This window comes from Poeciliopsis prolifica, unplaced genomic scaffold (assembly GCF_027474105.1).
Source record: "Poeciliopsis prolifica strain line A6 unplaced genomic scaffold, Auburn_PproV2 SCAFFOLD077, whole genome shotgun sequence".
Taxonomy (NCBI): Eukaryota; Metazoa; Chordata; class Actinopteri; order Cyprinodontiformes; family Poeciliidae; genus Poeciliopsis; species Poeciliopsis prolifica.
The window spans coordinates 1208874-1233444 of NW_026562452.1; the positions used below are offsets into that span (position 1 = coordinate 1208874).

Consider the following 24571-nt stretch of genomic DNA (forward strand, 5'->3'; position numbering starts at 1 on the left):
TGGATGTCTGTGGTTCCTGTCGTCCTCCATCCTCAAGAAGTGGGTCCCAACACCTACAATTGAACATTGTTATGGAGAAACCTTATATACACAAGTGCTGTCTGTCTTGCTTTCTCTCACTCGTTGTCATTTTCACACACACACACACATACACAGATGTTTAGATTAAGATGACACTAATTACATTTAATATTACCTTGTACCATGTTCTTTTCAGTGATGTTATGATTGTTACTTTTGCTGTGTTGTTTGTTGTTCTGGTCTCTGTTTTTTTGTCTCTTTCTGCAGGTTTCAAGGCAGACTTGTCAGATGTTCATTTGTGCCCTTTTTATCCTTCTTTCTCTACTTCTTCATTTTCCCTTTACAACTTTTTTCTTACCTTTCTCTCTTTTTTTTCTTTGTTCTTCTCTGTCTCTGTGTCTATTACATTTGAAATAAGCCTAAAGCAATTTATCATAAAGTTTCATTTATGCTGTATACATCAAGTGAAGCATCATAACAAAAGCCATAATGCTTCACTTGTGAAAATAAATCTGTTGTGTCTCCCCTTGACACTTGGACAATAATTCTGCATTTCATATATATATACATATATCGCATTAATGTGTGTGTATATATGTATATATACATACACAAATGGAGTTACCCCCACTGGGAAAGCACATGAAGGGCAGTTTAACATGTTTTGTATGTATAATAATACTCACAGGATGTATCCCGGTGCCCTGACTGATTCTAAAACAAGCCGAGGGTATATAAACCCAAAAGGTGAATGTGCATATATGTTTTTCTTAATGAGAGGTTGGATTCCACATTTCACTTTGGAGAAAATTTCCCTCAAGTGTGTAATCCTGAAAAATGCAAATGACAGCAAAAGTGCATATTCATGGAACGAAAATGGAGTCCTCATCTATCCTAATAACACTGTGGGGGGCCCTTTGTGGATTTCTTTGAGCATATTTACACTGAGTAGGAGGGACTTTCAGGGTTAGAAGGTGGTTTGTACATGTTCTAAACCACAAAGAGACAATGTATAAATTATGACTTCTCTTTTTAAAAGAATGATTAATATGTCATCCTTGCAACTCGGATATCTTCACAGCAGAGCACCTTTGTGAAGCTGCTTTCCCGCATGCAACACCAGCTACGAAGAGAACGTGTGAGCAGAGAGACGGGGGGCGGGGGAGTAAGAGAAATGGGAATGAAGTAAAAGTGCTGAGAGATTGTCAGGAAAACACCAAGGGAGGGCTGCACAGAAAAGCCTCAAAGTGGAAGTTGTAACTCTGCAATGGCGCGACTCCGAGGTGAGTGTTGAGGCTTGGTGCTGTAAAGGGCAGCGCAGAGCTTACTTTGATTGAATCAATTGCTCTGTGTAAGTAGCTGCTGGTGTCGGCCTCCCCGGGGTGACAGAGAGGTCTGCAGAGAGTGAACCAATCCAGCCATCCATGGCAAGAGAACAAGAAGAATTAAGAGAGTAATGCATCATAGCTGTAGCAACCAGTGATGTGAAGCAGACTGTATTTATTGACTCATTGACTGTATTGATTGTCTCAATTGATGAAAAGTTCAGAGACAAAGCACAGACACACAGTGAGCTATGCAAAACAAAAAATAATAAGACGATGGGTTATGGTGCTTCAATGCTTGGGCAAATGGCTAATTTCACAGCAAAAAGCCTGTTGATTATGCCTTTGCTAACAAACTTCATGTTACACCACATTTGCCGGGCAGAAACTGTCTTGTTCAAGTTAAGCACATACAGTAATGGCTTGATCATTTACCTGGGCCTGTATGTGGCTTTACCTTGACAGCAAATTCTGTCTGACATTGACTTTGTTCCACCAGCAGCAGTTTATTTAACACACCATTAATCTCTAATGACAGAGGACCGTGCTGCAGCAGATGTTTGGTAACAAACTCCTGCTCGGTCCTGCGGTGTTGTTCTTCCCCCTTGTTGACATGTATTATGTGACAAAAGAAGGGTCATGAGGAAAACAGAAGGATAGCTGGCTATGTTCTGGCAGATATGCAAAAAGAGTGTGGACTCATTTCTAAAATTAAACCAGGGCAACAGAAACTTTCCCATTAAAGTGTACAATCATCAGTATGCTAATGTTTAGTACTGTTCTGAAAAAATCCAATACTTGAAAGATGGCCAGTGTGATCGAGCTAGTCACTTGAATTTTTGTGCAATTATTAATTGCCAAGCAGCCAGAGCGGTGGCAGAACAGAGTAAGTGAACACTTTGGTAAACTTAAAAGGATTGTCTCCACTCACAATATGGACAACATGAAGGATGAGCTCATGTCAAAGTATAATAGTACTTCATATGTTCTCCTTTCTGCCTTCAAAAGCAGTAAGACCATGTAAAAGAAATAATACAGGGCACTTCATGGCCTTGATAGTTGAAATAGAATATCTTTTTCTGCTGAATGTTGGTGAGTGGGTGTGAGGGCAACAAATAGCAGGAAAGAAAAGGGAGGAGAAACGGGCAGAGTTTACCCTTGGGGCCTATGATGTAAGGACACTTAACTCATCACATGCATTGCCATAGTCAATGTGATCTTTATCAATTATATGCTTTAAAAACAAAAGGAATAAATCATCTCATTTACACAAATATAAATATATTTTATGTTTAGTATACACAATAATGATTTGCCATCTTCAAGAAAAAGCATGTCAGTAAACTCTTGCTAATGGATACATAAACTGCAAGGAGAGCCATGACTGATTGGGGCACTCAAGTACTCTCTTAAGATGAAGTGGGACAATGGTTGTTTGAGTGAGAAGGCTGGTGGTGTGGCTCAGCGGTGCCATGCTAGTCCTGAGAGCTACGAGAAACACTGTCCTCCTCTAGCTCCCATTCAAAGTTCTGGCCAGTCATTTGGTAGAACATCAAGTTAAAGGGTTTGTAGAACTTGTGCAGCCGCCGAATCACATCCGGGTCTATTTTGGGGTGAGTTCTTCCTTTGGACTTTCCAAGACACCTGGGGGTGCTGCTGTCCTCTGGCTTCTTTAGACATGGGAATCCCTTAGTTTTATTGAAGTAGAAGTGTTTATCTGTGACAATCCGCTTTAAGCCTAAGAAGTCCTGCACTTTAGCCATTTCTCCGGCAGGGTCCACGATCAGCCGCTCCCCACTAACAAAGTGCATCTGGGAAAGAGGGAAATACTGCATCCAGCTCTCCAGGTGAAGTGCATATATTCCAATACGCAAAGCACTCCAAGAGGCGTCTATAAGCCCCAGCGTCCGGTTTTTAAAAGTCAGAACCTCAAAGGTGGGGATCTCGGGTTTCTTAGATAAGGTCTGCGTATAGTCTGAAATGGCTCTAGTGACAGGATTACGCACAACAATAATAAGCTTGATGTCCTTGGCCATGGAGTGGATGCGCTTGGGGGCATGGTTAGTCACAAAATAGCTGGGTGTCTTCTCCATGGTGATCTGCCCCTCCAGCGTAGAAGGCATCAGGTCTCTAGTAACAGAGAGAACACAAAAAAAGAGCAGCTTAGGATAGCATTCCCCCCAACATCTCTCGCAGTGTAAATACAACACCCAAGGACATAGTGAAAGCAAATTTTTTACATTTATTAGCAGAGTATTATTTGAAATTACAAGGGAAAAATAACTGGTATTATCACTGGACATTATGTTGTAAGGAGAAACATACAGCTAATTACATCCATGGAGTAATATGCCAGAGATAAAAGAAGGAAGATGAAACGGCAGGCAAGCAAGTATGCTCATTGCTTAATTGACTCCATCTGTGTTACTCCAGGAGCTGTTTTGGAACTTTAATAATGAGTTCACTGCATATCATTAATACTGGGGTGCCTGGGGTATTGTTTTGTCATACATTTATTATGCATGCCAGGCTCAAACTCCGTGCAGGCAGTTTTATTTCTTATCCGCATGTACTTCCATTGCAATAGGTGAAAGCAGCTCTTTCTCTTCCCCTCAACCCCCTATACTACATATAAGGTTACATGGAAGGCAGCTATAATTAATTATCAAATTAAAGGAAATGATTCCTAGTTTGCTGGCAATGGCCTGAAGTTGAGATATTTATATGGGGGGTAATGGGAAGCTATTTGCAATTGCCCTAAATGTTCTGTTCAGCTCACCAGGCCTGTAAAATAATATGTACAGCATGACAGAGCAAGGGAAAATCTTCTTTCTATGGTTTACATTTTTATGTCAATAATAAAGCATAGCGATTGCCATGGGCGAAACCTTATCAAATGTTTACACTCATGTTCGTTTCAATCCGTGTGGTTTTCTTTGTTTGTAGGCTATGTGATTTAGTGCTAAATTGGTACATTAAATCCTGTGTGAGACATGCAGGTTATTGAACAACTAACACATATGAACACAGCTCCTGCTTCATTTTTTGATGTGTTGTAAAATGAAGCAGGAGCAAGGACTGTGCTTTTGAAAATGTGTGCACAACCAGCCAGCCATCCTGAAAGTCTGCAAGAACTTCTCCATCATTCCACCACCCCCTCTTGCAGGAGTATGTTTTTTCCATTACACTGCCCTGCACCACAAACCCACAGTTGTTACCATATAGTCACATCAATCATTTGCATCTTGGACATATTCTAAATTAACTGTTCTCCAAGAAAGAATCCAATTTAGTCTGCTAAACATAAGAGCTGTTATGCACATATCGACCCCCCTCACACACATTCATCCATGGACACTGGGCTGAAAGTCTCACAAGTGGCCTGGTAATTGCATCTCAGTAGCAGTATTGCCTTCCTGATGGGTAATTTCCCTCTGGATTATGTTTGTCTCTTGACAGTATAGAACTGTGGTTACTTCTGGGCCTGTAATGGGATATCAAACATATCTACAGATAACTTGGTGACTAGAAAGAGCATTAGTTTTCATTATATTTCCTCACTCACCACCCCCTGCCCTCCGACAGTAATGAATGGTTAAAGATTTTTTTCACCTTTCAAGGACTTTGGCGCTGTCTTCTATTTAACTCCAAAGTACAGTGGGAGGTCTGAGGGTGCAACATCAACATGAAGTGGAAAAATAAATAAAACTCTAATATATCACCTCAAATCACCTTGAAGCAACCAATATGGACATGAGGTGTAATATCTCACTAGCAATCTTTGGAGCATGTCCAATTGACAGGACAGATGTGCACTGTTCAAGGTTATTTTTTTTTAAAGCATGTACATAACAAGGCCCTTTTCCTAATTATGCTCAGTGCTTATCATCAAACATTTAATTATACAACAATGGAAACGGCACAAGCAAAGTACTTTGTCATTGTGCTTTTGATTGGGAATCAGTCATGGATCATGTACGTCTAAAATGTCAGTGGGATGGCGAGGCGGGGATGGAAATCAAAACGCTGATAAACAAGCTAATTTCTTCATGCATGGCAAAATGTCTCCTCTGGCCTTGCAGTCTAGTGGAACTGAAGTAAACATGAGCAAACAGTTAACTCACTTTTTTCCTCTCTCTGCATCAGCTGCTATGCTCTAGCACAGGTCATTCAGGTGGGTAGTTAGAGAAAATCCATAGCGCTAAAGAGGCCTTCGTGGCCATCTGCTGTTTACTGCTTCACATTGAAAATATAACACACAACATTTATTTTCTTGCATTTTTAACACATGTCCATATATTTATTTACATAGCAAACAGAAGTGTGAAGACACACTTATGCGGCCCCATGCTCTTTAATGAGTAATATTTAATGCTCTGTGCTTTAAAAGCATGAGTCATTTATCAAGAATTGCTGGCAAAAACTTTATCACATTTAGGAAAATAATAACTTAAGCGATACATTAATATCAAGACTACATTAAACTATATACCCCCTGTTGGATTAGGGTTGTGTACAACTTGGCTGGAAAATCCACTTCACACCTACTCTTTGTACAATTCAAACATGGAGGATGCCCAGTCATCTCCAAAGGCTGATTCATCATTCAGAATATGCATTAACTGCAATTATATTACATTTTTATGTTTGTTAAGAGAGTTTTTTGGTAGATAATCAAGGTTCCTCCAGATCCAAACACCCACACCAAAAAGGATTGTAAAGGATGCCCAGGTCCTTATTTACAGACATGCAGAAATTTGTTGATACCGTTCCACAATAAACAAGAAAAAACTACTTCCTCTGAAACAACTTGAAACTGACAAATGCTTAATAGCATCCAGTTTCACAAATCACATTTAGTTGTTTTTATTACTGATTTGGTTGCATATTATTTGCATAAAAAACTACTGGTGTCACAGTTTTCAGTTTATGTATTTGTATTTATGGATAAAAAGTGGATACTGAGGAAGATCACATCCTGTCAGGTTTTTAAATTATGTCTGTCACCTCTGATACACTGTAGATTTGAATAGTTTATGCATATAAATACCAAGAATGGAACTCGTAATATTGCACCATGTCACTTTGGGATACATAGATTCCTTAATCTTGATGTTTTGCTTTTTGTAATATTGAAGGATCAACTGACGGAGTGCAAATAAAATTAACAAAATGGTTTAAAATTAAACTTCAGTCATTTTATATACAAAATATGTTTCTCTCTAAGCTACACAGTCAGTAAATGTTTCTTTTTTTCATTTTCTGCAGACAAACAATTTAGATTTAAGGAGTATGTGAATTTTTATTGAATTATCCAATGTAGTACTGACAGCATCAATCAGAGGTTTGAACATCCATTTATAAACAGAAGTCAATATGGACATTTGAAGGGAATGATACGGTGGGCAGCTTGCAATGAATAACACAAATAATTTCCCAGGAGTGACATGCTTGTGATTAGAGCAGCAAACATAAACAAAAAAAATCGTTTCAGAGCAAAAAGGAGAAAACTCTTCTCCCTTAAAACCTAGTCAAATGAATAATTTTTTTCCTTAGCTGTCGACGACGGATGCATACATGTTTAACGAAATATCCCGCAGATGAGAGCGAAGGGTCCTGGTGGGTGTGTTATGGATAGGAGACATTGTACTGCAAAGGTACTTTGAGGAGGAAAACAAAAACACAGCCATCAGAGCTATCAGAGTGAGGTAAAATAACAGCAGAGAACTTGGTTTGTTTTTGTTTTCCCTCAAACTTAATCTGACAGCAGCAATTGAGCATTGTTTTAGTATTTCTTTGGGGGTCAAGACTTAAAGCTATTCACTAGATATAATTCTGTAATATTCTGAAAGGAGGAGAGCTAATGAAGATTATTTATTTGGTCAATCAATAAATAAAAATACTCTTGTGACTCCAGGAATGAAACTTGGAACAGAGGGATGTTTTTATAACTCTTGCATCACAAGATTAATCTTGCCAATATTCACATTAATTTTTTTTAATCCTTATTTTCCATTGCAATCTTTACACACTGTCAATTTATTTCTTGGCTTTTTTTTCAAACATATCTTCTGCATCTTCTACATAGCATCCTTTGCCTTAGAAGTTTAATCCTATGGCCTTTCAAACTAAATATGTGTAAAAATAGATGTGAACACAGTTTCTTTTTTCTTTATTTGAAGACATGAAAAGAGGCAATATGATAGAGCATATTAAATATTTTATCAGCGTGCTACAGCTTTTGAACATCAGTGAGAAAGAGGCAGAAAAATCAGGCCAAGACCGCTCGTCATCCTTCAAGTACAGGCACCTTGTCTAACACTTATATAGTCAAGATACTGCGCAGGAACCTCAAGCTCCCAGGCCTCTGGTGGAAGACCCGAGCTCAGAGGATAAAAACCACCCGCAGTGGGTGAGAAGGGACTTTCCCCCCCCTTTTTTTTTACATATATGTATATATCAACACATTGGAAATTAACTTTTTGTTTTTTTTTTTGTTTTTTTTTACATTGGAGGCCAAATAAACTCAACTGATCAAAAAGCAATACCACTCTTGTGTGTCATTTAGGCAACGATTCAAAAGCAGAAAACCAGTTTTCGCAAATCACATTTTTAGGACTGACTGACCTTGCTCCTTTGAACATATGATCACAAAATTATTGGTACATGATCCCTGTAATAATGTAGATTTCATTAGAAGCAAATAATTTTATATCACAGTTTTTCAGTTCCATTTTATTTACTTTACCTACTTGTTTGCAATTAAACATCACTTCATTTGCTGTGTTTTAGAGCTCCACACAGTTTCTCTCCAGTCTTGCAAAAGATTCTCTGAACAGTGGAGCAAATTATTTTCACATTTACGCAGATTACTGTTCTAAATGGTGTCTGGCAAAGCTGTGTTATAATAGCAGTAATATTCCTTTTAGTACTGCTGTTGCTTTGAAGTTGACGTCATTAACACTTTGAAAGATGCAGAAGACATGCAGTTATTGTCTGCACTGTGATATAGCTATAAAAATTACAGTTCCGTTTTAAACCACATTTTTTCTCCACAATGAAGTCACTTTTTGTTTGTGTTTCATATAAAATCCTTATTATATGCATTGAGATATTGGGTATTTGGCTTAATAAGAAAAAAGTCAAAGCATATAAATAATTTTGCTGTCAATGCATGTATTGCATTTCTTCTTTTTTGGTAGGAAAAAAAGAGTGTCAATCACACTGGCATAGACCTTAAAAACATTGTTACTTTTAATGCATTTATTTTAGCAATGTCAAACATGTTGCACTGCAGAAAAAATAAAACAGTTTAACAAATTAAAACATCAAAACCTTCCTCTAGATATAGACTCATAATCTTGTGCTTCTGCGGAAAGTGTGGACTTGAATATTTGAGGACAACAGTGACAGCTGGTCCTGATCAAAACCTTATTCCCTACTCTCTTCCCGAGTTCCCCCCAAAGACCTTCCCACTTCCAACAGTGGATAAGCCAGGTACTTCTATGCTCGCATCACCAGACTGCAGTGCTGAGATCTGAAGCTCGGCTCAGATGGCCATTGGAAGTAGAAGAGTGATATAAATTAAGACAATTGGAGAAATAAAGAGAATGTTTAGGAACATGCCATTCATTTTCAGTGCTCTGTTCTTAATAGTATGAGCCAGGAATCATTGTATTATGCAATCAAATCCAGATAGAAAACGTGAGCAATCTTATCTTGCATTCCAGACCGGGAGATTTCTTGCTTTTTTAAACCCCTGTTTCTAATCTTGTCATCACTGCCTACAGAAGAGCTCTGATTTCTCCTCATAAATCTAGAAATAAACATAAAGCACAGATCCTTATATAATAGTTCATCTGTGCAGTAGATGAACTTCAATGTGTCTTTTTTCTTGAAGATTATGTTTTCCTTTTTTGTTCTTTCTTGTTTGTCTATTACTTTATCCCATGATGGGCTGATGGGAGCACTTCAGGATAAAACTCCCCCTGTTTGATCTGCATTGACCTCAATACTTACCCACGGATATTCACAGCTAAAACGAAGGCTTTCAGGAGATCTTAGTTCCCTTGCCAGAGGATCACAAAACATATTTGCTAATTTTGTGGTCAGGACAAAAACAGACACCTTCCAAGGACACATTTTAAAGGCTACATAAGAAATGGAATAGTACAATTAACAGGCAAGTCCATACAAAATACAGACTTCAGTTCTTTTGTTCCTTACACTGATTACAGTATTCCCAGAGGTACTTTAGAGCATATGAAGGACAAACAATTTTGTTGTTGTTGTTTTTTGCCTTCTCCAATGATGTTCTCTTACAGCCTAAAAACCTTATCAAAATGGATATTACTTGAAAGAAAAGCACAAAAAAGCTACTCTAATTGAAAGTCACACCTGAGTACATCAGAGTCAAAGGCTGAAATTTACATCCTGGAAATGTAGCAGATTCTGTTCAGTTGAGCAGAACCAATTAATATGACAGTTTGGACATGATAGATTTGGTAGCCTGAGAAAACTGGCTGAATCCAATCATTTAAGTTGGCCGCTAACAGAACTCTACACCTGTTTAACTGCAGCATGTGGGGTACTGGTTCAAATGAACAGTCGCGCGAACAATGATTTATTTATTTCATTTTTTATATGCTACTCATATTAGTTGTCACTCTTGCCAATTAATTGTTATAATGGCCTGAGATAAAAATCTTTAAAATAAGAAGGTATCGGTTATTTCTAAGGACACAATGCTCCGTTATAGAATTCCACATTACAATAAGATGGAAGATCAAAAATTGTGTTTAAGAAAACCAACAAAACCATTGCACTATGCAGAATTAATTAAAATAAAATGTCCCCAAATGACACATCTGTGATTCACATTGTTTCTTAAAGCAGGTGATTAATTTTAAGTTTCACATGCATATAATTGTTAATTATTTGTACAGCATGTGATTCTTCCAGTGTACTCCTCATATTAGGTGCATCAAATGTTGGTAAAACTCTTTAAACAATGGATTAGAAATTATAGTCACTATTTTTCTATCCTTTTTGTTTTTCATTATGAATCTATAGGTCAGTGTGACGCTCGAAAGGAGAAAGCTGCAGGGCGTTTTGCAGACAATAAGTGAAAATGACTAGAAGACAGATGGAATGATTTTAGTTGTGTTTGCCTTCCCAAGAAATATACAGCAGCTCACAAAAATACAAAAATCTCTATCACCATTACAGATCTTTCCTCCATTGAGATCTCATGCTTTTCTTTGAACTTCTAACTATTATATAGAAGCCTTGACACTCATTAAGTATAAGTACTTTGTACTATATATAAATATAATGTAAGTATATGTTATACCTGGCATTAGTAGTGTAATTTAGAAGAATCAATAATAAAACCATAAGCAGTTTTATTATGGGAAGTGCTACAAATGTCTTAAAACTGTCTATAAGAGGTTTGTGCATAGATTAAACTATTATACTTATGTTTCAACTTTTAGTTTTCTGAAATAAAATGTAAAAAAAAAAATAAAAATAAAAAGCTATGTGAGATGTTTTCTCTGTGATTTTTAGCTGTTAACTGGTCAGCAACTAAATGTGACAAACAGAAATTATTTTCTCTCCTGAGGAGGGGAGCCAGTCACTCTATCTGGCAGATTGCTGGTGTGTGGTGTTAGATTTTGATCATATTTATGAGACTGCTCTGATAGTCCTTTGTAAACAACATATTTCATTTTAAATATGGTGGGACTCGAATGATAAGTGCCAGTGTATCATGTTTATGCTGTCTTATATTTTTGCCACTGATGTGCTCACTTCGCTTTACCATTTTTTATTCTTTGAATGTAATTTAGGGATATGGTTTATCAAACATAAGGAACATAAATCTCCTATGTCCTTGAGCACATGTGTTTTGCATTCAACAAATATTAAGGAAACTAAACAAGAAAAAGAACAATAAAGCATATTTTAACAATAAATACCTTGTTCCCTGTTTTCTTTTTGCAACACATGCTGCAGAAAGCTCTCTGTATGCCAATGCACCTTCAGCGCAACTGTTTTGCACAACCCCAAGAAGCTTTTCCAGAAGATTTAGTTCATCGAATTATTCACCTTAAATTATTGATATCCATTGTACTGCCAGAAGTGGAACATAGCGAGGTAGAATAAAAGATAGCAAAAATGACAATGGGAAGAAAGTCTTTGTCAGTGAGTAATTTGGTATCCTTATCAACTTTATTAAATTTAGATCTCTTTTCCTAAACACTTTAAGTCATTGACCACTAATGGATTTGCACTCTCTGTCTCGATTGTTGGCCCACACTGATAAACTTTTTACGTTAGTGACAGCATCAACCTTTCAAGCTCTTAAGATCGACAGAACCAACATTAGGGAAATTACTTCCTTCCAAAACAGTTTTTATGGCAGTATAAATGTTGGTTGGACCTTCATAAAAATATATTTTAGAACTTTTACAAAAAGTTAATTTCAAACTCTTTGCAGTTTTCTTCCATAAGAAGTTTGATGTATTATTAAGTCCAGATGGTATGTGTAGTTAGCTGAATCCAAAAGAGTGTCACAGTAGCATGAAGTCACCATTTACTGTTGCAAAATCAGCAACAGTAAAAGCAAGAAGTGGGGCCAGATTACTCAGATTAGACAATAATGCTGGATAATCCCAGTTTTCTGATCCTAAAAAATTACACAAAGCGTTCAGCAGCACAATATTTATTTGTCTGCTGCCTGCTTTCACAAAGCTCTTGGCTGCCCTGCAGCAGCTGGTTCCTACGGGGTTGCTGCCTTTTTGTGCTGCTGGTTTATTCAATTAGCACCCAAACCACTGTACTTCTCTCTAGCACATGAACCCATAAAGTAAAAGTGTGCTGTGTCAAAGAGACACCCTAATTACAAAAAAGTTTATTTATTTTTTATTTTTTTGTCAAGAAACTTAATCAAAGTTTTTAGTCAAAGTGATAAAAAAAGTGTTTCAGGGTGAGAGTTGAGCTCATACAAAAAGTCATTGGGGAAAAAAAACACACACTATAGTTTGCATAAATTTCAGACCATCACATGCAAGAATAAACTATTGATTTTTTTCCAAGTAATCTTCCTTTCAACTTATTTCCATTATTGACAGCACCATTTATGAACCTTTAAAGCCTCCAAACCTCTGCTGGCCTGTTGCACTGCAGTATTGATTGTAGTGAGGATCCTCACATTGTGCTGTGAGGACAACCATGTTCAATTATATTAAACAACAACAACAACAACAAAAAAGAATAAATAAAAAACACCCTTGAAACTTTAAGCAAAGGTAATTTCATTACGTCCTTTCAAACAATCACACATGCATACACACATAAATGTTTAAAAACTGAATTACTTCTGAAAGCTATGACACATATCTTGTTTTTGAATTTAATCCAGTAAAGAATGTGACCAAAGTGTTTAAAAAAATATTTCTGGTGCTTTGATTCAGCATGATCAAACTGTAAACATGGTTCAAAGGTAATCATATTTATATATTTGTAAAAAGCAAGAAGCAGCGATGGAATCATAGCAAACAACATGCTCAGTTACAATTAGCTTTTATGTCAAACTTCGTGTGACAATATGCTGTATAATTTTTATGTCCCTGTAAACTAAGAGATTTTGTTGAGACAGGGATGTTTGGGCTGTAACATCTGGATGTGAGAAAATAGGCTGCTAAGAATGTTATAATCATGCAGACAAGGACTAAGCCGCACCATTAGGAGCTAAGCTGACCTATCAGTCGGGCTTTTGCTAATCCAAATTGTGCTTTAGCTGGCAGAGATTGCTCAGTTCAGACAGACTGTTGGGAGGGGTAGAAAAAAAGGAAACAGTTCACCTGCCATGTGAGCTGCTATCACGGATGAGATATTTATCTTTCAGCATTATGCAAGCACATGAGCTGAGGGTATTTTTTTCCCCACTTAGGAAAGCTCATTTTCGTGATGGATATTACACTTGTTCTCCGTGTAAATTCCGGCTATGACCAGTTCAAAATGCCTAGAGCTTGCTTTCGCTTTATGCAGATTAAATGGCCGTACCTGTTGTAGCATCATGCTCCAATCAGTTGAGTGACAGTTTTATTCACAGCCGTGACATGAGCACATTTTATGTATTTTAATCTGTTGCTGCAATTTTGATGGATGTGAAAGTCCAGTTTGGCTTGAGTACATCTTTTTTTTTTCTTGTGACTTTTGAAGAAAGGCCAGCTTATGGGATATCCAATTTATCACAATTCTATGTACGACTGCAGCTAATATTAGCAGCTCACAGTTTGTTCCATACATGAAACGTGTTACCCGAGCTGACATGGCACTGGGGAAATTAATTTGCCACAGTCATATAATGGTTGGTTATTCAATCACTGTTAGATTTAATCTAACACTATAATCTCTACGGGCCGTTCCTCCTTCCGGAGCATCAAAGCTGTAAAGACTGGGGATAAAAGAATGGATTAGACAGGGAGTCCACTATGAAACAGGACCTAACTCTGGAGCACAAGTGGGCTGCTGTCAGAGAGAAAATATGAAAACAGCTCCCAAACAACTGCTCCACTAAATGCTTCTCTTTATAGCAAGAATTACTTCATATCATGGCTTCTGAGCTTTTTGGTTTCTGTCATGTATATTTAATAACTATCAAGATCAAAGAAAGGCAAGCCCCTTCCCACGCGTCTCACTCAAAAACTCAAAAACTGTTTTACCAGCCAAACAATATTCAAACCTCTCACTGCACAGAACCCCTCTGCTAGACCTCTGACCTCTTTATTATGGTGGTTCTACTTTATTTCAGATGCTTGCAGCTGCAGCCCCTTCCAAAAAGATATTCTTTATCACTGAAGAAAAAGGACAGAAAACACCTCAGCTGTGAAATGGCTGTTATAAGTCATTGAACATCTCACTTGTTTTTAATACTCAAGATGGTGGGTGATATGAGGATGTAATCCTTGAATGGTTCTCAGTATACCCCTCAGCCCTTTGAGAAGCTTGTTTGAGCACTTTCAGTAAACCCCGGTACACACCCTTAATCTCCCCAGCAGAGGTAGTTTTACACAGCAAGTGAATCTGCTATAAGCACACAACAAATGCAGGATAATGTTTTAGAGATATACAGATTAGCTTCTGTAATCCAGACAGCCAAAGGGAGAGCTTAAAGAGAAAAGTGTCAACTGTTTATATATAGAATAAAACCTATTATTAAACCTTAATCTTTAAAAGCTATTTTTTATTGTCACATGTTTAGGTTCATTCTAAAGGTTCATTTGTTCTAATTGAAGTGATACAGGCAACCCAAGCTTATTTTGGAAGATTTTTGACTTTGTTTAAGCTAGTTTTGGAATTAAACTTAATTAGTTTTTATTCTGGAAATCACACAAAAATAAAACATCTGACTTTCATCCTGATGCAATAGCAAGTTTTTTCGGCTCTCCCACCCAAATTATTCCTTTGGGATCTGCTGAACTGCTGATTTAATTGCACAAGTTCATGTGAAAAAATAAGAGAGTGAAAAACGCATATCACTTCTAATAGTTATATTATTAAAGCCAAAACAAATTACTGTTTGAAACTACTCCTGCTTGTGAAAGAATCCTGCTCTGTTTTGAAATGTTGTTATATTCTGCATCGACAAATTAGAGGGGGTATGTGCGAAGATTGGAGGCTAGTGGGTGATAGATTTAAAAATTTACTCTTTGATTAAATTCAGGCACAGAAGTTTTACTTTATTGTTCCCTCAAACCGCTTTGAGCATCACAAGACCTCATTTCACTGATTCATAAAAGCAAAGGCGTGCACAAAAAAAAGTCTGATTTTTAGCACACTTGGCCCACTTAACATGATTTATTTGCGTTGTTTGAGATGGTGGGTATTTTGACTCATGTATTAAACAATATTCATGCTGTCAAAATCTGGATTTCAAAAGGTCTGTGCGTGAGCAGCCATGCAATATGTGTAAATGGAACCAGCTCTAGCACCGTGGGATCAACTTGTTGTTTGATAACACAACTGAATATGACAAAATAATTCTTTCTGGCAAAACAAACTGTATAACTTTAGATCTGCTTCAGCTGCAAAAAAAAAAAAAGACTATAAATATGACTTCGAGTTGTGCTCTGAAGACTAGAAATTCTCATGAAAAACATTATCTAATTGGGAAAGTTTGTGGCAAGTGACCACAAGCTTTACTTATAGCATTTACTCATCTGAGTAAATGCTATAAGTATCTGATTTCCCCCCACATGTGAAAAAATGATGCTGTTAGATTTCTTGACTTATTCTGTCAATAAAAGTTTTTATAAGTTTGTCTGTTTTTAAGAAAATGTAATCATGGAACAGGGATTTTAAGTAAATAAGCCACGGACTGCAGTTTTGAGATTTTCCTGTCAATGGGAGCATTTTATTCACAGACCTTGGGCCTTTAGTTGTTCATATTAATATGTTTATGTGTAGCTTCATAAAAATAACTTCATAAATATGAGTTTGGATCATTAAGAAAATAATAAGCTAAATAAAACACATCTTACCTCTGGCATCTTATTCAGTCACAGCTGAAATAGTGTTAGTCACAGTTCACAGTTGTGTTTTGATTTTTATTTGCTGTTCCTCTCTAATTACTTCCAGATTTATTATTGTTTGAAAATGTCTTGCCATTTTCAGCTGTTATCACCATTAAAGTGTCAGCATATTTATCTATTAGTTGCGTTCAGTTTCGTAGTTGTACATCTGTTTGCCCTATGAAGTATTTGTCTTACTATGTATGCAGTACCTGGAATCAGATTTTCCTATTTTCTTAAAAACCAAAAAACAAAACACAAAAAAAGTGCAAATTTACCTTTTGCTCATTCAGAGTAGCAGTCCAAATTTTTCAGATGTAAAACATAATTGGGTTATTAATTGTGGCGATATTTGGATCGTATCTCTGCCAAAGACAACTTGCTGACTGGATAATGCACCAAGATTCGTACTGTGCTCCACAGTCCTGAATGCATGCACATATTAGCTGATAAATGCATATTTTAAAATTGATGTTGTGCGTCAAACTGAAGGAAATGTTGCCATCGAACCACTTCTGTCAACATTATCTGCCTTTATATGCAAATTGACATTACTTGGTTGAATCCTGATTACTTAGAAAACAAAACAGGTGCAGCTTTATTGAACAGTTGACTGCATGTTAATTTTTCTGAGAAGCAAACAAACTGCTGACATGAAAATTCTTTATCAATAGCTACTTCTTAAAACAGGTAAACATCTAACATGGTGCATAAATGAGTTAAAGCAATTTACCCACATAGGCTGAGTAGCATGTTTTAATTACTTTGAAACCTGCTTCACTATTTCCAGCCTTCTGCATTTCACATCAGTATTCAATTAAGTCTTGTGATCAGATGATTTGGCAGAGCAAACTGCACTGCAGCTATTCTGAGCTTCTTTCTCTCTTGTGCAGAAACTCTTCTATTGAAAATACCCTTAACCAAAGATACATTCTTCAACCAGTCTCAGCGCATGAAGATAAAAGCAAACAAAATGTGTTTCAGACATCCCATTTACATAAAAATATGGCATGTCAAGTGCTGGGATCGCTTTAATTCAACACCATTTTCTGAAACTGAAATAAAAAACCTTGTATACTTGTTCTGTTGATATTCAGCTTTCCTTCAGTTCACTGATTTTTGTGCCTCTATACATCATAAAACCCTCCGAGCTGTTTACCGATTTATCATCCGCATAAAACAGTCCCGGTATAAACACCAATCTGACCAATCCTTGAACTCTTTATGTTGCGCTCCAGTGAATATGGACTCTCCCTTTTCATAAAATAAAAGCTCAGCTCATTTGAAGAATCTAATTTCACAATCATTCCTAGCTCATAAATTGAATAGGACACTGGGGTGTGTAATGTTACACAATAAATTAATTTCCTAACGACTCTTGTACATACAAGCAATATATTCTCATAAAAGTAGTCATAAAGCAGAGAGCCCCTCGTTTTATTTGAGAGCTTACAGAAACCGAGAACAAAAGCTCTTTGTAGCAGACATGTATTGTAATACTCAGTTATCAGTCATAACATGATATACTATATCTCTAAATTCTTCAATAACAATCTACTTAAGCGATAAGTGTTAAAGGAAATAGAAAAACCGCTTCATTGGAGGAAATCTCGAGAGATTCTGTCACTCGAAAGCTAAAGATGTGTTAAAGAAACTGTCATCTCTGTTTATTTACATCTGTTTGAAGCAATATTTGGGATAAACTGGGAATAGACAATGCAGACTTAGAGGAAATTGCAACACTGGTCCCCACCGTGGACTTTCACTGCTTATTTCTTGGTTGTTTCAGTAATGTATTAGTTTTTTTTCCCCTAAAATTTGTTTCTGTCAGCACTTGCCTGCACAATAGTTGTGACCTGCAGAAAACAATACTTTTAGACTGTTTTTCTATGATAAAAAAGAAATGCAGAAATTGGTTCTGTGACTAATGGTATTAATTTAAGGTTGCTCATAAAAGTTTTGATCCAAATGCTGATTAAAAACAGTCAATGGAAAATATACAAAATTTTCAGGAAATAACAATAAAATATTGTTTTTCTCCAAATGCCATCAAAAATATTTAAATTCCAAGAAAATTATGGCACAGGGGCAGAAGTGGAAGCAGAAAGCAAAGAAATTACAATTTATTGGCAAAAATAGACAAATTCACCAAAAGGTGAACTGACCAGTAAGACAGAAAAATAGAAAATAAACAGAAATGTTGAGCTCAATCTCTAAAGCACAGTTGGAAGCCCTCTGAAAATATATAATCTTTCATATTTAGACATCCAGTGTATGTTTTACAGCCATTGTACATTTCTTCATTTTAAAATGTCTCTTGCACATTTCAGAGATCCAAGTGATTTGCCACAGTTTTTGCTACATCTTAGTATATTTGCATGGATTTTCATTAAGTTGTGTCATCTTTCTGGACAGATGCTGGTGTTATCAGCAACACGTACCACTTGGATTATTACATCCAGTTTTCAAAGTTCAACTATCAGCTGACGGCCATTCGATCTGCTTTGAACTTATGGAGCCTATGAAACTAAGAATGCTTTCAGCACAGATAATCTCAGATAATGTGACATGGGTGGAGGATTATGCATGTTTTTAATGGACAGTTTCTGTTTCTGGATGGTTAAAAACCTGTCTGGATGAATTTTCTCCATTAATCCTCTCAATATGAACATGGTGTTAAAAAGCTCAACAATTTAGATGATATATTTTAATATTCATCAGTTGCCCTGGAATGCATCGTGTTTCTCCAGTTTTAACAAGCTGAGGAAGAGCAGCGACTGATTTTCAGGGGCATAAGGTTTCCAAGCCAGGAGAATTTCAGGATTTATTATGAGAAACAATATTATTGCAGACTCCACCTGATGATTGCCTCATTATAAATTGTCTCCACATTGACTTTTACCTCACTGAGACAGAAGGCTATTAGAGAATGCTTTCTTCTCTCTCTGCATGTTCATTATTTGTCAGCTCTCAAATAAAAACCCTGAACTGACCGGCCCCGGGCCTGTTAGGGAAAATTCAGAAAAGCCTCTTATGCATATATTTATTGCTGTTTTCACTTATTGTAAATGTCCAAAAAATTATGATGCACAATAATAATAATGACTTTTTGAAAACTATTGTTCTTTTACATGCCTCATTTCTTAAACAGATGTGCAATGTGCAGTAAGAAAAGGGAAATAAGAGCTTTGTTTCAATTCCTTGAGACATTTCTGGGACAGAATGATGAAGTCTGTGAGAGATTTATATAATTAAAAAAGATGAAGCACAAAGCCATTTGAGCAGCTCTTTATTCATGACAATTTAATGTGCAGTTTGTGACAGGCACCAATCTCATGACCACAGTCCTGGACATTTCCATTGAAACTAGTAATTATTCATGTTGTTTAAGTGCTTAAAGGGAAAGTAAAGTTTAATTTGACTGGCATTACAAAGATTTTCTTGAAGGCTATTAGGTGTGTTTCCTTCTAAGCAAAGCTTTGCGAGGTTTATGTGAAGCTTAAGGTTAGGGTTAGTGCTAAAGTGTCGGCAGGTGTAAAACAAATGCATTATCTCTGAAAGTACCAGGAGAAGCTGGTAATTTATGTCCCTTAAAAGTTAAATTTGTTCCCAAAGATCAGTTTTTTTCATGTGCCTGAAATGCAACTAATCACGTCAGACATTTATTAAGGTGATTTGATTACTGAATTGCAATATAGCATACCCATAGTAACAACTATCCACTGAACAGCTGTTGGTGAAGTACAACATTGGTGTTCTTCCATTATTATTATTATTATTATAGATATTCTTGACATAATTTTTTGCACCCTATCTGCTTTTATACATGCAGCCCATTGTGCTGAGTCATGACTAAACGAACACTTTGACATGAGGTGAAGTTTCAGAGAAATCAGATGGATCATATTTCTCAGACAATAAACACCACTGTTCAGACATTCCTGCATCATGATTTTCCTTATCATTAACTGGGGGATTATGGTTGCTCACTTATGCCAAATATGTCTTATACCAAATTAAAAGCAATGTGTTCAGCTCAGGTAGTTCTACACTGCCTATAGTCCATTAAAGTTTAGGTGTCTCTCAGAAGATTTTTAAAAAACAAACAAACAAAAAAAACAACAACAATGCTGAAATCAAATCAAGTACATACACATGCAGCTTTTAATATTTTTTTTAAATGACATTTTGGTCTCAATATGATATGTACATGATAAATGTGACAAAATCCAATTATTTGCAACAGGTATTGCTAAGGTGAAACAATATATATATTCTTTACTAAGATGATACGGAATCACAAGATTCTGCCCTACTAATGCTACTGCAGTGTGTTCCTGTGAATAGGGGGCAGCGGTTTATTTTGTTAGACAACATGAGGTTGTTTACACCTGTTCAAAAACAGAAGCAAACTGAATGGTTTGTTTGGAACTGGAATTCTCACACTGTAACATTTATGGATGGCACTATTCTGCGTTTCACACTTTCACACATGTTCTAAAGATTGATTATGACAATCTAAGGTTTATATTAAGAAAATATTCCACAGTAAATTCATGCATTTTTGCATATTAGCTGCATATTGCTTGAACTTTTTCCAAAGTGACCAGTTACCAGTATTGCTAGGTAATATTAGCGAATGCTGTCATCCCTTTACAATAAAGAATGCTTTTGATGGTGTGAATAATGTGGTAGTTTCTACAACTGCTAGGGCGATCCGCTGCCAAAAATATTTTTCTTTAGTGATACACCATATTAAGATTTAATAGTACAGCCAGTGGGTTGTCTGTCAGTAATATTATTTTAGAGGCTTATACAAAAATGCATATATTCTCATAAGCTTCTTATTGGTCAGTTTGATGCTTTTAAGGTTTGTTTCACAACAATTTACTTTACTTTGAAGAATTGTTCAGCCTTTAGCTTTTCTTCTATTTTAAGGCATACAAACCCATTTTATTTAGAACATAATACAATTTGTCTAAATGCATTCCCTGTTGCTTTAAAGACATCACATTTCCTTGCAGGTATAGTGTTTTGATGATATGACACTCTCTTGCAGTGTTTTCAAGTGTGTGTTTATTGGCCCCAGACAATCCTCCACCTCTGCCGCAAGCTGATGTGACAGAGAGTCCCGTCTGGCTGTCATTTGCCCTGACCGTGACAGAGGAGCACATGGCTGTGAGCTGCATACACATCCCCATGCGCTGAATCTGCGTAAAACATCGACATTTTATTTCAGCCGGAATGAGAAGTGTGCAAACCCCGAAAGTCAACACCACTGTCTGTAACAGAAGTAGTTTTGAAGTGGCTCTGAATACCTGTCAAGACGTATCATTGTTGTTCCTTATGGCCATTTTAACTGAAGCAGACACACACACACACACGCACACACGCACAAATCACAATGGAAGCTAATACAGCTGAGCTAAACTCCTTGCCCCAAAGCTGACAGCCTTGTCTGTCGGTACGTGTGTGTACATTTTAATAAAGACACAGTAATATCAACATAATACCAGACTTGAAATTACTTCCCAGGTCTATATTTTCTAATTAACCAATAAGTCATTGACTTAATTGGTTTTGCTGAAGCATTTTCTTCATTGTATCTATGTATACCTACCGTCACTGTACTGTAAACAAAGGCTTAAATTCCATCTCATTATTGGGGGGAGACCATAAACAGGGACATTTTTTAAGAGCAATTTTGAGGGGGTCAACAAAGTTACAGTCAAATGTAACGTAAAATGTGGCTTAATTAATTTATTTATTTTTTATTGTGTTCAAGATGCCCTACCGAAAATGACTAGCATGTAGAAATGAATAACAGGTTGTTTTCTTGGTAAACAACTTGTTGAGTCCCATAGAAGTTAAAATAATAATAAAATGTTGCTTAGATATGAGTTTGATTCAGCATCACCAATCTTCTCTTTGGTACACCTTTACAAAACCTTATTAAAGCTCCGACTAAAAACAAGTTTTAATATGTTTTAATAACTTATATTTCTAAGGTTATTCCTTAGAAATATTAATTTATTGCAGTGGTCCTCAATACAAGTCATGTGTTATTTAAATTTTAACTGAAGTTGTTTTCTGATTTGCTCCATTGAAGAAAATAAGAAATAAAGGCATACTTTATTTTGTTTTACTGTCAGCTGCAGCAGCCCCTCTGCTCTCGGCTCCAGAGCTGTTGGCTAGTGGTAATGCTCAGCCGCTCCAGTTTCAAACCCTTATTAAAATAAGAGTCAGAGAGCTAAATATAATTGAAATATCCCCCTATACTTTGTACTGAACTATTGTTTTAACAGTGGTGGGCGGAGGGACCTAATCAATTCTTATTTTTTTTCTTAGATGAATGGCAGATTTATTTTATTCTTTGTTTCTATTGACTTTTTATATTGATATTGTTTAAATACAAACGTTTCTTTTATGATTTCTTTGGGGGAGACAATTCTAGACTTTTATTTTATTGTTTGAACACAATAAAAATTCTAGACCCCGAACACTGGATTTACGCCTGGGGCTGGATTAACGCCAGGTAACTTAAAACATTGTTTGTTATTGCTTCATTTGACAACGCACACCCTGTAAGCAGTCACCAGGTTATTTGTCTCTGTTTTACTATAGTTACATGAGAAAATTAATTTCAAAGTTACTTAAAGCTGCAGGATGTAACATTAACAAAAAGTGTCAGAAGCCCAGAGTTGGTGTGAGCAGCACATACATGAGAATGATCGACCACGGTAAAATCTCCTCATGGCTGTTTCTGATTGAGCTGTGTATTTCTACAAATGACTGTCGGACCACAGGAAGAAGGCAACACAGATTTATTTCTTCACAGAATATCTGTCTCAAAATCTATTGTCAGGACATTGTTACAGTTTTAGCAAAACACTTTTTTTTTTGTAAAAGTCACATGCTTCAGCTTTGACCAGTGACAAGATGTAAATTCTTGATTTTTTTGAATTGTATTTAAGAAGCATTACATTTATTTTAATATTGTTTAAGATGAAGTCCTTTTTTTCAAACTTTCTCTTCAATTTTCTAACTTCAGCGTAATACATATTTTTTTAGTTTCCTTTTTTCATAGACTCTTGTTTTGTCCTATGTAAAACACTTTGTGTTGACCTTGTATATAAAAAGTGCTCTGTAAATAAAGACTAGCAACCTTCTTTTTTAATCTTGTAATAAACATACCACTTTTGCTACCAAAAGTAGCAAAAGTGGCATGTTTATGATGGCAATGCACCAAGTTGTCTGCAATAGTGGAAATAGGTAAATATTGTCAGAGACCCAAGAAAAAATCACTTTCTTTCTATATCTTTATTTGGATGCACTTATCTTCTGAAAGAAAAAACAAAATACTTCCCAGGTAAGCGTGGGATTTTATTTGATGTTTTTGAATGTTTTACTCAATAAATAGCTTACGGAGACCTTATCAATTGTCCAAAAATAAATACTGTATTCAAATTCTTGAATTTCATTGTACATGGAATGTGGAACACACAAGATCATTGTCAACAGTGTGATGACAATTATTGATATTTTTGTCCTCTAATCCCAAAGTATTTGTAACTGTAATCAAGGTTAAAACCCTCATTTAGTTTTTAATTCAATCAGGTAGTTTTTATTTGATAATGTTCTATGGAAATAAGACGGCCAGTGAAATGCACCAAAACACTGTTTTAAAGGATCAGAATAAATGGAACACACAAGATCAAATGTTTATTCATTTTAAATTATTTATTAGCTGTTATCTTAATTATAAAATAATCAATAATCAATGGTCTATTTATTTATGACTTTCCTAATGCTATTAGAATAATGGAAATGTGAGTGAAAAAAGAAGAATGTCGATTTTGCTCTCATTTAAATCAGAACAATGGCTGAGATTGAATTATTAAACAATAGCTTTACCATTTAGTGTAAACATCTCACTCTTTTTCCACGCTGGCTGATTTGTGGATGTAGTACAGGGTAGTGATCAGGTATTGTTGCACTTGAAAGGTCTGCCATGGTGACATCGACAAAGTGTAGATGTAAGCTCAGTGAATATGACTCATTTTAATCTATACAGGTAACATGCATTACATAAAAATTAGAGAAATTCACAACTCAGTTTACTAAGGTAAATGCATGTAGGTCAGCTACATATAAACATTGATCCCCATACAATTATTGAGAAAAAATTCTTTCTGTGGTGATGATTAAATTTAGCACTGCTAAAGTTACATGCTTTCACCTTTATAACTTTTCTGACCTTTTAAAGCTGACAGGTCACTAAAGCTATTCACTTGTAGCTAACACACATAGTAGGGCATGTCTTTTGTAGTTGTAGACCCTAATTTATGAAATGAACAAACTTTTTCAAATATGTAAACCATGATTAATAAGCTAAATAATGTGGTTATGGTCTTCATGCGACATTCAAGTTATGTTTGTTTATGTAGAAAAGAAAAATGTTTGTTAAAAATACAATTTTTGTATGTAGAGCTTATTTTCAACAGGCAACATGAGAAACTGTAAAATGAGACAGTTTTTTGATGGGTTGTGCTTTTATGCTGCAACATACCTATCCTTTTTCAACTTCCTCCACAAAGTGCATGTACTGTTCTTCTCTATCAGATCAGGGTTGTATTCACATTGACAACT

The 24571-nt window shown here is 36.1% G+C and overlaps 1 protein-coding gene across 1 annotated transcript in view; it reads right to left on the reverse strand.

Annotated features, from left to right (window-relative positions):
• Positions 1–1506: 1506 nt before the first annotated feature.
• Positions 1507–24571, reverse strand: part of hs3st4 (heparan sulfate (glucosamine) 3-O-sulfotransferase 4) — a 79863-nt gene continuing 56798 nt past the window's right edge. The window contains exon 2 of the mRNA XM_055021631.1: positions 1507–3476. Coding sequence (XP_054877606.1) covers positions 2822–3476 — 655 coding nt within the window. The 3' untranslated portion in view covers positions 1507–2821. The remainder of the gene's footprint in view (positions 3477–24571) is intronic.